A 17,296-nucleotide genomic window follows, 5' to 3' on the forward strand; every position below is an offset into this window, starting at 1 on the left:
ATCAAGAAAGGGACTTATTGTATAAACAAAGCAGGGTGTGATTACAGCTGGCTGGAAGAGTGAAGCCATTATTACAACATAATAGACATCGCTCTTGTAACCTTTTGTTCACTTAGATTTCAGACGGGGGAGAACTTTATAAAGTAATAAGTTCATAACAAGATCATGATGAGAGACTTACTGCATCTTGAAAGAGGAAGACTTCATTATTTGAAACATGTGAGTGAGTCAGGAGAGTTTAATAATCACAGTTGTTGCCCTTTAAAACTTGGTGTTTTTTTTTTATGATTGCTAATTATAAATATACTTTATTTTTCTTGACTACTTGTCTGGTCAATAGTACAACATTCCCTCTGTATCCGGTCAAGTTAACAAGTAATGTAATTATTGAATGCTCGTAAAACAAAAGTGCATTTCTCAATAATTCAAAACATTCCGACCGTTATTGAACCACGAGGCATTTGATATCGGGAAAATAAACTTTTTAATTACTCTCTAGTGAGAGGTTTTCTTATATTGAAAATGAAAGTTATAGTCAGATTAGTATGGGATTCTTCTATAAGCAACTTTGGTCAAGTTAACTAAAAATTAATTTAAGAGCTCCTGCTGACTCAGCGTTATTGAAATGTATATTTAAGCACTTTCTTTGTTTTTATCTGAAGCACACGCTTTGAAAATAATACTGAAATTAAACCAGTTATCAGTGCAAAAAAGGTTGTGGACTCCTGCTACAAACAACTTTCGAAGAAAAGAAAAAGCGTTTTACTACGGTCCTCAGTGTTTGTAGGAGATTTATTAGCTTCTTTTCATTCCAAGGTATCTTGAAAATCAAACCCATGCTTTCATTTTAATGAAATCTCTGGTCAGTGGCAGGTCAGACATCCCAAACACTTCCTCTGTGTTGCTCCGTTGATTATTTGATTATGAAGCCTCCCCCCAAGATCACAGCCTCCTCATTTAACTAGCGGTTATTTTACTGTAATCTGAACGGAGGATCCTGAGATCAAAGTTGTCGGAATCATGTTGGTGTCACGGTGACCGTGTTCACGCAGCGCACAAAAGTGTGCTCAGCTTAGTGGAAGCAGCAAGTAGAGGACGAGGTAAATAACTCAGTCTGCAGCATGAATGTTGCAAAGGTAACTTCAGTTTTGCTGCAGAGAGAAAGCACATGAATTCCATTTCCTCGCTCACTACAGGGCAGATTTGTCAATGTTTTGTAAGTCCAAACTTTTAAAAGCTGTCAAGCTACTTATCAACTGACTTTCAATGAACAACTCCTACAGTTATTTTTGCTGAAGGTTGCTAGAATGGGTTTTCCTATCAGAGACCTTTTCAAATGTTTTTTTAATTAAATACTTGTAGTAAAGGAACTAGAGTTCTGTTTTTGTGACCAATTAAAACGGTAAAAAGAAAAAAAAGAAAGGGAATATTCGCAACATTTAACACACTATTGTTTTTAAAACATAACTTTTTAAACTGGCTTATTCACTGTAATTCTTGTCTTGTAATTCCCATGTTTAGTAGTTCCCTTTTTAAAAAAAAAACGTTTTACTTATTAAACGTATTTGTCTTATCCTTTAAACTTCTGATTTACTGTTGTCTTTTTCACTGTTGTTTTATAATGTGTCCTTTTGTGTCTTGAATAGCACTTTATAATTAAAATGAAGGAATTAATCATTATTATTATTATTATTAACTATTATTACCATATATGATCAGTTAAATAGTCTGTTATGGATTGTTAAAGACATCCAGTTCTTAACCCTTTTGTTTTCTCCGGGTCAATGTGACCCTGTGGTCAAACACATTTGTTTTCGGGCCACCGGGTCACATTGACCCTGAGTGAACACAAGGGTTAAGAACTTCAATTCAAAGTGAGAATCCACTGATTGTTGTTACATCTCTGCTGAGAAAATGAAACATTGTCTTCATCCATCTCTATTTTGTTGGGTAAAGAACGACCCATCCTCACGTCTAAGAAGCTCCGCTGTGTGCGTTTACTTTTCTCAAAGTTCCATTCATAACTAAGGTGGCAGTGATTTGTGTGTTTGATGAGAAAAAATCTTCAGTTCGAATCCTAATGCTGAGCAGCACAGCTGAAGGCTAAATATTAAATTCTCATCTCACAGATATCAGACAAAAAGTCGTTGCGATTCAAATTTTAGACGTCTTTTTTAGACAAAGTTTATTTGACCAAACTTGGTACAAAATCTTTTTTTCTACACGGAAAATAACTAAACTCAAACCCTGAGGTTCTTAAAGGAAAAGTAAAGTTAATTCAATTCACAATTTTCTCATATATTTTCCCACAAAAAAATGTTAAATAAGCTGCAAATTAAAAGCATTCTTTGGGAGTTCTGTCACTGTTAACTAACAGTTTAATTTTTCAAGACAACATTTTAGTCCAGAATATGATTTAAAAAAGACATTTATATGAGATAGATTAGAAGATATAAAACTGCGATGCCTGGAATACAGCGTTCAGGCACAGTTGTTAAAATGTCCGAGAGTAGAAATTAAGAATGTTCTGTATTTAATTTGGACAAAGTTATTCAAAAGGAACACAGGAGAGTCTACAAAAGACTAAATCTGTCAGGATTCTGCTGCATTCAGGTTCAGTGAACAAGCTTTTGCTGATCTGATAAGACTCTTTTTCAGCCTTTAGTAATCGTCTCTAAAGTACGGAAGAGAGTACAGGTGTGACATTTACTCTCCTCCTACAGTTGCTGAATTAAAAAGTCATTATATCCAGGTTGTGTTTCATCTGCTGGGAAGCACTGTTTATATTGTCGGATCAATCTTGTGCTGCAGACTGTAGACGGTCGATGCTGACGTCTATCGCTGCTCAAACAAAACATCTCCCGCACGAACACACTATGGCTGCCAGCGGTGACAATCACGGGGTGACTCACAGAATTAGGTCCTCGAGCAGAACGACATCAGCAGCTTCCCTGATTGGGTTAATTGCTTTAAGTTCAATTCACCAGCCTCTCCTCATGGCTCAGCTCTTCCTTGAATGTTCTAGACTAATACAACACCATTATGAAGGAAGACACTCCTCATTTGTCTTTCATTCTTTAACTCCATCCTTCCCTTTACTTTAGAACAAGACCTCAATATACTTGAACTCCACTTTTGTAAGTTTAACACAGCTTTTCTGAGTTATCAGGCTTTCAACAGAATCTGGTTTTATGGGATGCAGAGACAAGATTCTGTGACACATAACTGTAAATATTCCCCACCTTTGTAGTGTCTCTGTAATGTTATTGGTTATGAGTCAGTAACAAAGGTCAGAACAATCCTCACTATAAAAAAGTCAGAGGCAGATCAATTACAGACTGGATGGCCTCCATTAATGGCGTCGGTTCTGCTGCAGACCCTAAAACCTCCTCCCTCTGAATACCCCAGAGAGCAGTTTAAATGCCCTTTCCAAAAAGTTTTTTTTCTATATTTCAAGAAATTTCAGCAGAGGTCTTACCTTGAATTTGAGCATCTATTTTTGTATCGATTTAGAAAAAGTAGCTCTCTGGATATTTTCTCGGTGAGTTCATCGGTTCAGCAAATGCAAAGTTCTTCCGCTCTATGTGAGCTGACCTTCTCAAGCGTCTCGCTGCTCATCCTACATTTTCAGCGGCGCGTCGGATGCAGCTGTCAGTCAGCATTTATCAGCTCCTGTTGACATAGTTGAATAAACCTTTGTGGATTAAAGGTACTCTCTCTTCTCAACTTAAATCCACCTGCATTATAGGATCCATGCACTTGGAACACAGTTTGGATCTTGGACGAGGAACATTCACGATCGTATCTTTCATTGGAAGCTCTCTGGCAGGAATGTGATGTTATGAACATGTGTGTGTATTCTTAGGATTAAAGTAGGTTATTGGACGGTGTGTTGAATCTAAACAAAGGTGCAGCACTTTTAAGAGACTAACTAGTTACTTATTAAAACATTTTTACACGAGTTCACTGATGAATAGAGCCTTAAGAAATGGTTCTTCAAAATAAACAATGTGAAAATCCTGGACTAAAAATGTCCTTAGAGTCTTCTTAAAATAGTTGCCTCTTGCCCTTCGCAGGTGTTGTCACTACAGATGTGTGATGTGGTGCACGAGATCGAACATGAGAAAGAACGCTGCGAGAACAGCACCGGTGGAAACCTCACCTCAGGTAAATGTCCTGTCAACCACAAATACCTTGAATCTTTATATGCAGATGACAAACGGTTGTTCAATTAGAAAAGAAAGTCAGTAATAAAAAGTCAGACCTTTAATAAGTTGATCTTAATGCATTAACTACATTTAGAGAATGTTTAACTGTCTCAACAAGAAATGTGTATCCTTATAAGAACCTTTTTTCTTTGGTATTCATTTATAATAAAGGCAAGGGGGGCAGAAATAACCATCTAGAAGCTAAAAATGACGGTCCTCTGAGGAGTACATTGTTGAATTGGTTTATAATTCTGGATCAATAAAGGACGCAACACATTAACCTTTAAAGCAGCTCTCACATTTTGAGATGTTTCTATAAAAGCACTTTAATGGGTCTCAAGACAAGTAAACGATGTTTACATCAGCAATATTACATTATGTGTGTATGGGTTCTCACACTCTCACTGATAATTCATTTAAAGTGTCACCTTCCTGTGAGGAAGCAGATAGGGAAGCAGAGAAGGGGCGGAGATAAGAAGGCAAAGTGGTTTCCATTTATGTATTTTTTCAAGGTTACCTAAATGGATTGACACAGTGAGATTTTTGTTGTGTAACAGTATATGATTGTACCAATACTGATGCATACAAATACTGTAGATCAGAACCTATAGGTTTTTTCAGATGGATCTAAGTAAATGTCCGCAAAACCATTTTGACTACATATTGAAATTGGATCCCAGAAAACAGTCTCTGGTGTATAAAGAATAACAACAGATTGAGGAAAAAAATATGTAATAAACACTCCCTAAACTGTCAGAGGTTTCCAAATTGTTTGTTTAATTTGACCATTTTGATGGTGCTGACTGCTGATTGGGGCACTATTTTTTTAAATTAATGGTATTTAAGGGAAAGAAAAACTTACTTAGGGAAATATCATTGTTTGTCAAGGTCAAATTTCTCTACTCTTTCTTGAATATTGTCGCCGCTTTCCTCCCAGGATGTCAAGGCATGTGGGACATCATCGCCTGCTGGCCGTCGGCCGGACTGGGAGAGGTGGTCACCATCACGTGTCCCAACTATTTCAGCTACTTCAGCGACCAGCAGAAAGGTAAGGACGGTTTCGGAAATGTGACTTTACAGAGGAGAGTGCACAGTCGCTTGCATGCAAAGAGTAGTTGAGACTCATCAGATGGATGAGTCCGACAGACCCATCCTCCTGAGGACACATTCATCATGAGCCCCGCAGAGGCTTCAGGACGACGAGTGATATGAAAACCTTTGATGAAGTAAAAAGATATTTATAAGCAGTGTAGCTGAAGAACCTTAAAAGTTATACAACAATGACTTTTATTTACTGTACAGTCGTGCTGTGTCTACTTTTATTGATTGTGCGCATTTTATTCATTTAGCTTCTTAAAGTGTGTGCTTCAGGGTCAGCACTGTTAATCTTCTATAACTCATCGATCAACAACTTGATATATTTAAGCTCTCCTCCCAGTAAACTCAAAAGTTTTTTTTTAATTCGTAGAGACTTTAAGAGATTATGATACAGTGAATAGTACTGATACTACGTAGATATATAATATGTGACCAACATAGAAACACGTCTTTAAAACAGCAGCGACAATATTTTAATACGAACATACATTTGTAGTCGATGCCTCTCACTGGAAAATATTTTATTATTATCTCTCTCAGCAAGAAACTGTTCATCACCCAGGCTAGTGATTATAGTCTACACTCCTTAAGGCAGCGATTGAAAATATCAATCAGTCAATTTGCTTGTTAGTTTCTGCAGAACCCTATACCCGTTGGTCAGACGGCAGCTGCAGATGTAGAAACAATCCATTTATCATCCATTCTAAGTGGCTCAGACAGATCTCATTGTTCGAGTTCACTGATTATAAGGGATGTGATCCAGAAATTTGGTTTATTTCCAAATGTGAGAATCTTTATTTCACACATGGACACGTTGCTTTGATGAAACAGTGCAGAGAAGCTACTACAGTGACATAAATAATTTGACACAAACGTGGCCTTCTTACTCCATCTATGCGGCCCATATGAGGTCAAGATAAAAATATAAACTGACCATTTAGAAATGTTACCAATGGCTATCCAAAATTGTCATGTTTTCGTCTTTAAACAGGAAGGAGCTGTCTCGCCTGCAGTTAATGCAAAACTCTGCAGCAACAATTCTGACCCGCTCTAGTAGGAGAACTCACATTTCTCTGATCCTTAAAACTCTTCACTGGCGGCCAGTTTTTTTCAGGATCAACTTTAAAATTCTGGTTCTTACTTTCAGAGCTATTCATGGTCAGACTCCTCCTTACATCAGTGATCAGCCTTACACCCCAGCTCGGGCTGAGGTCTGTGGATCAGAATCTACTGATGGTTCCTCGCACACGGTTCAGGACCAGAGGAGAGAAATCCTTCCAGGCTGTTGCTCCTAAGCTTTGGAACGATCTTCCTCTCTCTCTGCGCTTGATGGATCTACTGACTCCTTCAAGAAACATCTCAAGACATTTTTATTTGTGCAGGCTTTTCCTTGATTCTCTGAGACTCCTGTGTTTTCTCGGTGGTGTTTTAAGCATATATTTTATTGGGTATTGTTTTGATTATTTAAGCGCTTTGTGACCCTGGTCTAGAAAAGCACTTTGCAAATATTACTTACTTACCAACTGTTACAACTCAACTTCAACACCTTTTCTGTCCTCATTACCTTATTGTCCTTTTTATGGGTGTAGGTATTGGGTTTCATTTTTATATATTTTGTAGTGTTTTTTTAATAGATTTTATAAATGAAATGTATGTCAAATTAAATATTACATTATTTATTTTGTAGCATAGTTTAAAAATATTTTGGCTTGGCTTGATGGCCCTGTATAACAGTCTAACAGTATAAGTGGGGAAATTGAATTGCCCAGCTCTGTTCTAAACTCTCTCTGTGGCTATGAAAGAAGGGATTCTTTTTAATGCAAATAGTAAGTAAGTAAGTAAGTAATTTTTATTTATATAGCGCTTTTTTAGACCAGGGTCACAAAGCGCTTATACAATCAAAACAATATTCAATAAAGTATATACTTTAAAGGTCAAGATAAAACTGATAACACAACAGGAGAACCATCAGTAGATTCTGATCCACAGACCTCAGAGCCCGAGCTGGGGTGTAAGGCTGAATCAGATCACTGATGTAAGGAGGAGCCTGACCATGAATAGATCTGAAAGTAAGAACCAGAATTTTAAAGTTGATCCTGAAAGAAACTGGAAGCCAGTGAAGAGTTTTAAGGATCGGAGAAATGTGAGTTCTTCTACTAGAGCGGGTCAGAATTCTCACTGCAGAGTTCTGAATCAACTGCAGGCGAGACAGATTCTTCTTGTTAAGACATGAAAATAAACTGTTACAATAGTCTAAACGAGAAGACACAAACGCATGGATTACAAGCTCTAGATCATGTTCCGACAACATTTTCCTAAGTTTAGAGATTTTCTAGTTTCTGGTCAGTTTTCTGCAGTTTTGAACTAGAGACATGTCTTTATGAAATACAAAACCCAGGTTTCTCAGGCTCAGTTTGACAGACTGACCTAAGTCACCCAAGTACTGACTCAACCCTGGAACCTTATCATTTTGTTCAGCACCTGTTGACCACCCGAAGAGAACATGAAACGTTTAAGCCTATTAGATTCCAGTATCTGGTGTTCTTGTCCATTTACTGCATTTTAATATTTTATTGATATTTGAAAAGCAGATATTATTAGTTAGTTTCAAAAAATCGAAAAGAAAAACATTTTCTGCCTTAGTGTCCCTGTTGTGTTATATTTAAAGTACAATTTCCTTTTACTAGTGCTCACAAAATGTATTTCATTGGTTCAATGGTAATAAAAAGTACATATTTATGTACTGTTAAAATGTCCGAACATTGGTGTATTATGTAAAAAATATAACTTTATTGTCAGATGTTGAATGTATTGTTTATAGTCCAATATTCTTTTTTGTTCTAAAAAAATTCTAAACTTAACCATGAGTTATTTTATTACCTACTGATTGTCTTCTCACTTTTGTTTTGTACAATTTATTGCAATATTATACTTGCAAAATATGATTTTAACTATTTTTCTCCTTGAATCCAAACATTATCCTGTATTAATTCACATCTATATTTCCTCATATAACAAATTTGCTGGTAGTAAATGGATCATTGGTTGTTCCAATTTCGGCAGTTGAGGCCTGAAATGTCCTTCTAGCAGAACTACATCTTGACATTGCCTTGGTAACGACTTTGCTTCCGATATTTCTCATTTCTCCTTGTGACAGTTTGAAATTGTCTGTACAGCTCATCAAGTTCCTGGGAATCATTCTTGCCCTCACTGTCCATCAGTACTTTGGAGAATTCCGACATGCAATGACTGTCTAGTTTATTGCGGAAATCTTCTGGATGATCTTAATTTCAAAAAAGTACCGGGTGACCATGACCCAGCTCGATATTTTTCCCCATCCATGATGATAACAGCGTCGCCACTTATCTGGGGCTCCATTATTTTTTATAGAAAATGTCAACCACTTCTGTTAAAGTGCTTTGGGAAGAGAAGCTTTTTGTTATAGCTTGTTTTTTTTTTTTCTCCACTTTTATCTGACTTCCGTCAAACAAAAAAACAAAAAAAATTCTGAAGTAGTCCGTAACTTTTCGATGTGTTCATCAGATGATGTTTTAGTAAAGTGTACTAAAACAATGAACTGTAAAGACTTGCGAAAATAAAAATAAACACTCAAATCTGGGGTGTCAAACTCCACTGTACAAGGGCCTAAGACTTATGCATATTTGAGAATTTGCTTTTTTGAGTTAAGTTTTTATCGTATTCAATTGTCCATTTTTTTCCTCATTCAATCATACAGGGGGGCAAAATGACTGATCAGTCTAATTCAGGGGCCTAAAAAACCCCCCACATTTATCAAATTGACTTTGACAGGAAATGTGAGTCTCATTCTGGTATTGTGAATTCTGATCTATTTTATTAACCTCTAAGTTTGGTTTCCCATAAAATATTTTTCCTCTGTTTTATACTTATAGGAAGTCTCTGTAATATTGATGACATCCAAAATTCCAGAACCCTAATTCTAATTCCAACCCTAAACCTAAACATAACCCTCACCCTCACCCTTATTCTAATCCTAATCCTAAACCTAAACCTCACCCTTACCCTTACCCTTACCCTTACCCTTACCCTTACCCTTACCCTTACCCTACCCTTACCCTTACCCTTATCCTTACCCTTACCCTTACCCTTACCCTACCCTTACCCTTACCCTTACCCTTACCCTTACCCTTATCCTTACCCTTACCCATACCCTTACCCTTACCCTTACCCTAACTTTACCCTTACCCTTACCCTTACCCTTACCCTCCAGGGCTCCAGCAGGTTCAGCATTATGATCAGATGTATTTAATGTTTGGGTTCTTTAAGGTTATTCTATTTTATTGCTGTTTTTATCTGAAGGTTGGTCCGTGAAATATAATGTTGATAAAAAGGTTGGAGACTAATGCATTAGACCAGAGGAAGAGTAAAAGAGACAGAAAACGTCATTAAAGAAACACACATGGGAAGCAAAAGTTTTTTTCAAGTGTACCACACATTTTCATAAATTATGACACTGTTACACGAGTGTTGGTGAATAAGTCGCATCAGACATAAACTGAGAGAAGAGGCCGAATTAAATGGAGGACTTGGCTCTGGTCCGAGGATCCTGGCAAATAAAATGATGTCAACTGTGTAAGCGATAGAGAGTGTGAGGCTTGAAAGGATCAACATAGAAATTGGACAATACGACATGCAAAAGAAAAAGGGAACAAAAGTAAATAATTAATAAGAACAATACAGATAATGTCAAATTTAATATTTTTGAACATTTTGTCTATGCTGTTTTTGTTTTTTTTTCTTTCTCACAGTAAACTCGTAATGTATAGTGACACAGATGATATTTATGGGAATTCTCTCACCTTAAGTCGATGCCAGCTTACAGAAAGCAGGCATAAAGGGCTTGTCGGTTTCACAATGCAATACCACTGAACCCCTCCTGTCCCCCCGAGGGACGATTGTACGTGTGATGCTTTTGGGATTTCAGCCTTTCACCGTGACCGTTTAGAAATGGCTTTCCTTAAACACTAACCCACAGATTTAGAGAGGATTTAAGATTGAGAAGCCTTTCCCTGGAGATTAAGAAAAGAGTCAATTTAAAGGGAGACCACAGGGCAGATCCAGGTGGAGGGTTCCTCGTTATTCATAGAAATGTCTGAAGGCTCCCTGATGTCCCGAGGAAGAGAGACAGGAGTGTGACGGACTGCCGACTCAACCACCCAAAGGCAGCAACAAGAATCTTGACCCTGAAAATGAATGAAACTTTCTGTGACTCATAATTTCATTCACACAGAAAACCAAAAAGTGTCCAAACTCTTTGGCCGTTGTAGCGATTCAGCCTTCGCTTTAAGGTTTTTTTTTTATTTTTTAAAGCTGTTAGTGGAATGAAAAAACTAAACCATCCTCGGCCCAAATTGAAATAAAAAATAGCTCTGACCTTTTCAAAGATTGAAAAATAGCTCCACTCTTTGACTTCGTGTTTATCGATTCATAGAAGAGCTTGCTCCGGCTCCTCTCCCATTGTTCTGGTTTTCGGAACGCTTGGTTTTCATCATCCTCTTCACAAAAGGAAAAATTAATGGCTGAGTTCAATTCATTTCAGTTGATTCAAAAATAAAATCAACTCTGTTATGGACAAAGTTTTCCTGAGAATGAAACTTGCAGATGAGAGCTTTACTGTGTTCAGTTTAGATTTCATCTTCGAGTTTGAGCTCAAGCTGATCATCAAACAATCTTTTATAATACCCTAATAAAATAGGACATCATCACTGGATTGATGTTCAATTGTCCCTCTAAACCTGATGTATATGGTTGATAAATAACTCAACAGCGTTTCAAAGTGGTGTCAAATATCTCAAGGTCCTCCTGATTTTGGGAAGTTGTACAAGTTAACACACAAAGTAAAACGTTTCTTTTCACTTATTGGAGAAGTTGTCGAAGTTCAATTTGAAGTACTTGAATGAAGTTCTGAGTTTTTGTTCAATTAACCCTGTTGAAAAATAAGTTCCACAGCATATATTGCTTGCTTGATCCAGCTGCTCACTGATTCTTCCTGGCACACAGTTGACTGAGCTTCTTATTACTGAAAAGTGGATTCTTCCATTTGCCACTTTCCACCTATTTGATCCTCAACCCTATGCATCCTCACCCGTCTTCACAGGTCATCAATCTTCCACTTTCCCTTTGGCTATATTCACTTCCAGTTTCCATGCACTAAACCCAGAGATGCAAAAATAAACAATATTTGTGACTTCAGACCTCATTCATAATCATTTTTAATATTATGGTAAAGATTTTATTGTGGGACAGATGTTATTTTTTTATTGAGCAGGTGAATTAACCGTTCCATAACAAACATGTAAGAAATCTTTTTCCAAATGTTTTAATAAAGTAATCAATTTATTTACTATAATTGTTGCTTTGTCCTTTAATTGGAGATTAAACAGAATTTAGATTAAAATGTTCAATTTATACATATAGTAAAGTGGACCTCAACATATTCTTAAGATATGCTAACTATACAGTATTTCTAGGGAAAATAGTTCTTTTTATTCATGAAATTAAACAGTTTGGATGTTTTTTAATACACATTTTTGTGAGATCATGTAAGGATAGCAGGCATAAAATCTACTAGAGTTAGTAGAATTACATAAATTCCTCAATGAACGATTGTGTGTCATGTACTGTCGGAGGAGCCGCACACAGCGGTTGAGACAAAAAATAAGAAGAGAAATGCTGTAAACTGAATGTGTATTAAAAATTCTTCTCCAAATCCAGGTAACCTTTCCAAGACCTGCACAGCAGACGGTTGGACTGAGATGCATCCTATTGACATCGCAGTGAACTGTGGCTACAACCTGAACAGCAGCGACGATGTAAGTACATCATTTAAAAAGGCACCAGCGTCGCGAGTGAATGAAGCACAACAGGAGACTCTCAGCTAAATCAGCAGGCAGCAGGATTTGAACAAACATGCTTCCACTGGATGTTTCTTTTATCATAAAATATATGTACTCTCTTTTTTTATTGGAAATTATGAGCATGAGAATTAAAAATTAATTTATAGCTTCAATTTCACGGTACGTTTAAGAACAAAACCCAATTATTGAATTGAATGAGCGTCGATAAATAACATATAATCAAGACCAGTGGCCGCGACATGGGCATTGTCCGGGTTCATTGTGTATATTTCATCGTTGAAGGGCGCTCTGACTGAATCCTCCGCCTCCATGAGAGAAAGGATGCAGGAAGACGTTAGATATATTCTATCAATTAACAACCTCGCTCATGATGAGTGGTACTTTTTAAGGCTGATTCATGAGGATTCGAACAGTTGGGATTAGATGCTGAGCTCATCTAATTTAGTTTATTGCAGGGAGGGCTCATGTTCTCCACAGAGGTAAAGGTGATTGAGCTGCACAAGGTCATAAACGCTTCCTCCGAGGGCGCTCTGACTCACTCGCTCATTAGAATGCTACATCGAAGGGTGACGGGGGACAGGCGTTGGACTGGTAAAGGTCTTGCTGAAACTCTCATTCATCTATGTCTCGATCACATTTTCACCATGAACCCCCCCGAGCTACACCCACCCCGCTATTATGACTCTGAGTTCAAACCTGCCGAGTAAGAGGAAGAGCTTGTGAGGTTCAAGAAACTGGTCTTGCTTTAATCAAGGACAAGGTCGTCTGTCATGAGAAAAAACCAACAGTGTTTTTACTTGATATATTGTCGTCTATTAAAAAGGTTTGTTCTGATTCATTTAAATTTCACTCATTTTCTACTCACTAAGGGCTGGGATTATAGTCTATATTTTAAACTTGTTTTTAGCGAAAGCTGCTCGGCCATCATTGTAAATCTTGCTTATTGACACTTGCAATGTGGTTCAATAAGGAAAGACCTCGATAACTTCAGATAAAAACAAGCTTTAAATAAAGTTTTTTTTCTCAACAAGTCTTGTTCAATACAAGATGGAAATTGCATACGAGCACCACTGAGGTATTTGGATGTTTTTAAAGCCTGTCATTTTGGAGGTAAATACAGATGACAACTGAGCAACAATCAATACATTAAAATGAACATACATTTTTGTCTCTAGCACTAAAAAAGAAAGAATTACTCTTAAAAAAACACATTGAGGTACAAGGTAAAACCAAAGGAGAAAACCAAGAACTTATTTTGCTAAACCACACTGAAAGAAAAGTTGTAAAAAAAATTAGGTTTAACTGAATTTTTAATTGAATTGAAGTATTGCCAATAATTGTACAAGGTTGTCGTTGAATGTAAGCATTATAACTAAAATGCAATCTTAATTAATTGTATTACACTCCACTAACCTAATACAAATATTTGCCAAAACCTACATTAATATATTTAATGAACCGCAACTTTATCTTTTTTTGCTTGTAAAAAATGTCCGTGTTATTAATCAGTTCAAGTGTTTCACATATAAGTCGTGATGATTATGTTTTTTCATGAGGTTATGTGGTTTTAAAATAACAGCGGATCTGTGGTCACACCTTGTTTGTTTACATTCATGTTCATGTAAACATCTGCTCGTTGCTGACCTTCACTTCCATGTTCCTTTGTAACTCATCTACATTTTTCAATCATCTCAGTAGCGTAAGGTGCATCTTTTCAACCTTCGTGCTCTTCTCGGTGAGAAATGCCCTTATCATATATTTACCATGTCATTACAGTGACCTCTGTGTAATAACACACGCATGACTACATGCTTCTATTTGTCTGCAGCTAGACGTGAAACTGGATCTAGCACAGCAAAACCGCAGGATGATTTTTGTTTATCTTACTCTACCTTTTCCTACCACAAAGCTTTATGCCGCTTAATTTACCTGCAAATACTACGTCATGATGAAAATAGGAATTTAAAAAATCAAATTAATTTAACATTCTGAATCTGAATTAGGAATTCTCGATGAGAATATATGATAACAAAATAATGAAAAATACATTGAATATGAATCATACAGTTCATCAAGGCTCTTAAATTTAAAAAAAAAAGTTTTTTTTGCTGAAAAGACCTGTGGCAAAAATCTGTCAACATTTGAGTCATCAAGCATGGAACTAATACAAATAGGACTTTAGGTGATCATCATTTTTCAAAATACCATCTGGTCCTTTAAAGAAGTTGAATATTTGTATGCGTTACAAACCCCCTGTGCGTTGTGCGAGCAAGTTTCCTGCTGCCACCTGCCACCCTCTTTTCTCAATAACATATATCAACAATATTTAACATGGTATTAACTAATATCGAATAAAGTAAAAAGGCCAAACATTGATTTAAACACAACATGAGCTGCTTGGCAGAGTTCTGTTTTTTTAATGAAACTTTCATCAATTCTGTTTATCTTAAACGAGACTGTTATCTTCATCAGCAGGGCAAGTTTTTCTTGCAAGTGAAGATCGGATACACCATCGGCCACAGCGTTTCTCTGGTTTCTCTGACCACAGCCATCGTGATCCTCTGCGTCTTCAGGTAAGACACGTTCCATGATGGATATTTTGTGTCTGCTTACAAGGTTTTTATGAAAACGATTGTTTAGGCACCAGCATTAGTATTCGGCCATGTTGTGCTATTTCTCCTTCTAGGTGTCACACATTTATCAAAGTGGCATGATAATCTCAGATAGTGTCAGCTTTACTGCCTGGCTTTGTGTGTATAGAGGCACATTCTTTCTGCGGCACATTAAAGATTATGTGGCCGTTATGATTTTGGCCTGAAAAGACAGCCACATTTTCTTTTAAACATTCCCCTCCAATAACGTTTTTTCCAATTTTAATAGCAGTTTAGTGGCTACATTAAATAAAAAAACAGTTCACCCAGTTCCAAGTTTTTAAGAACCTCCAGGTTGATTGTCCCATCTGTTATACGCTATACTTACTATATGTTCAGGGTGTTCCCCACGTCTCGCCCTGTGTAGCTTGGATAGGCTCCAACCCTTAGACCCTCTATGTGAACAAGAGGCAAAATAATATATATATTTTTTATTTTAATTATTTTGAAATCCATGCAAGTTAGACAGATAATGTTTACTGCTGGTCTCTGGTCTGCAAAACCTGCCTGACGTTACTCACACCGAAGAGAACGACAGGTCTTCTTTTCACAAAACTACTTTCGGCAAGACTCTCACTCAGCTATTGTAATTGAGCTGTCAAAATGTCAATCACTCCATACGTCTGTTTCTGTGGCCCGTAAGACGGCTCAAGGTTAAGTTCATCATATGTGGGAAAAGTGACGACTCAGCCGGAGGGAGAGTGACAGGATAGACAGAAGCTGATAAAGGAGGTAATTTGTAGCTGTGATGCCTGTGGGATGTTTACAAATAGAGCAAATACCAAATGCTGCAGAACTCAAGAAATAAGGTGGGTAATGTTTTATGTATATTCAATTTGAGAACTGCACCACCATTTAATTTAGTCACCCATAAGTAAGTGAGAGAAAGTTGCAATTTCCATTCAGAATAAAACATTGATACTCTGCAGCTCTACTTCTCTGTCCTCAAATACTTTAAAGATAAGTCACTTGACATAAAGGCAAGATAGATAGATGATAAATGATTCTTTAGCGCTCCAGATAATATCCTGAAGTCATTAGGAAGAAGGGATAAAAATATGAGAATATTATTACATGACCAGTAGATTGAAAAGATAAACTGGACCGTAGTTATTCAAAGCATTCAGGATAAGTAAAGGTGGATGTTATAGCATAGAGATGTGAAAAGTGACTCATGGGTGAAGGATGGTTGAGAACAGAGAACACAGGGACCTGGTGCGGAGATGACTAAGACTGAACTTGAATAATAGGCAAAAAAAAGTGAAGCTTACTGATGGTGCAGTCAGAAGGTTTTGTAATGATTAAAACTCAAGTGGTTTTCTTTGAAAACAGCTTTATAATAATTTAACTTTACTTGGACAAAGAAATTGGCACTTAAGACTTTGCAAATGCACAAACTGTTTCTGTAGATGACAATGAGATGTGAGAAAGTGTTAGACTCATATAAGCATTAATAGGAAGAATTAAGAACATTTACAGGGACAACTTCTGCTCTGACAGAGACATAATGGTGTCTGTGAATATTAGCATGAAACATATTTACTGGAAACGTGCTTGTTAGGGCTGCCATAGTTCATGCCAGAAGAGTGTACAAGATCAGAAGGTTATAATCCATGCGTTTATGTCTTCTCATTTGGAATATTGTAACAGTTTATTTTCGTGTCTTAACAAGACGGAACCGTCTCGCCTGCAGTTGATACAAAACTCTGCAGCGAGAATTCTGACTTGCTCTAGTAGAAGAACTCACATTTCCCCCGATCCTTAAAACTCTGCACTGCACTGGCTGCCAGTTTCTTTTAGGATCAACTTTAAAATTCTGGTTAGTAGTGGTCTGGTTAGTATATATTTGAACTGTTTATAGATTGTTAAAGCGCTTTGTGACCCTGGTCTAGAAAGGCACTTTACAAATAACCTTTACTTACTTACTTACAACTATACAAGTAAGCAGGGTCACAAAGCGCTTAAACAACAAACCATTAAACAGTGATTAACGGAATGTTCAAGAATCGAGATAAAACAACAGAATACCACCACAGAATATTTGACTTACCTGCCCATTTTACACTAATTAAATGATATTCCCATTGAAATAATGTACACTTTTTGAGTCTCTTTTCAAACAGGGAAATGGAAAAAAAAAACCCTCAGTGGAGATATAAAACAAGTATCTATAGATCAAAAAAAGAAATGTGGTTGCATAGAAAAACATTTTTTTCCATCATGGCTGTCTTCAAACTGAAAGTGAACTTCATCAAGAGGGATCTGCTTGAAGTCACAAGTTTTGGGACAAAACATGAATAGCGAAATGTGTTTCTGAGGCCCTACAAAGGCAATAATATGGATATATATACAGTTTAAATAAATGTGGAGTCAAAAGAAGAATGGAATGGAATTAAGTTTTCAGAAACTGTTCTAATGCACTAGTTTGTCTTTTCTGCTTTTG

At 36.8% G+C, this 17,296-nt stretch overlaps 1 protein-coding gene across 1 annotated transcript in view; it reads left to right on the plus strand.

The window, feature by feature from the left end:
• The window catches only part of vipr1b (vasoactive intestinal peptide receptor 1b), a 34,407-nt gene that overhangs the window by 3,991 nt on the left and 13,120 nt on the right, over positions 1-17,296 (plus strand). Inside the window, exons 2-5 of the mRNA XM_087789887.1 lie at positions 4,077-4,167; positions 5,146-5,256; positions 12,060-12,157; positions 14,675-14,775. Coding sequence (XP_087646013.1) covers positions 4,077-4,167; positions 5,146-5,256; positions 12,060-12,157; positions 14,675-14,775 — 401 coding nt within the window. The remainder of the gene's footprint in view (positions 1-4,076; positions 4,168-5,145; positions 5,257-12,059; positions 12,158-14,674; positions 14,776-17,296) is intronic.

Source organism: Callionymus lyra, chromosome 4 (genome assembly GCF_982586985.1).
Source record: "Callionymus lyra chromosome 4, fCalLyr1.hap1.1, whole genome shotgun sequence".
Taxonomy (NCBI): Eukaryota; Metazoa; Chordata; class Actinopteri; order Syngnathiformes; family Callionymidae; genus Callionymus; species Callionymus lyra.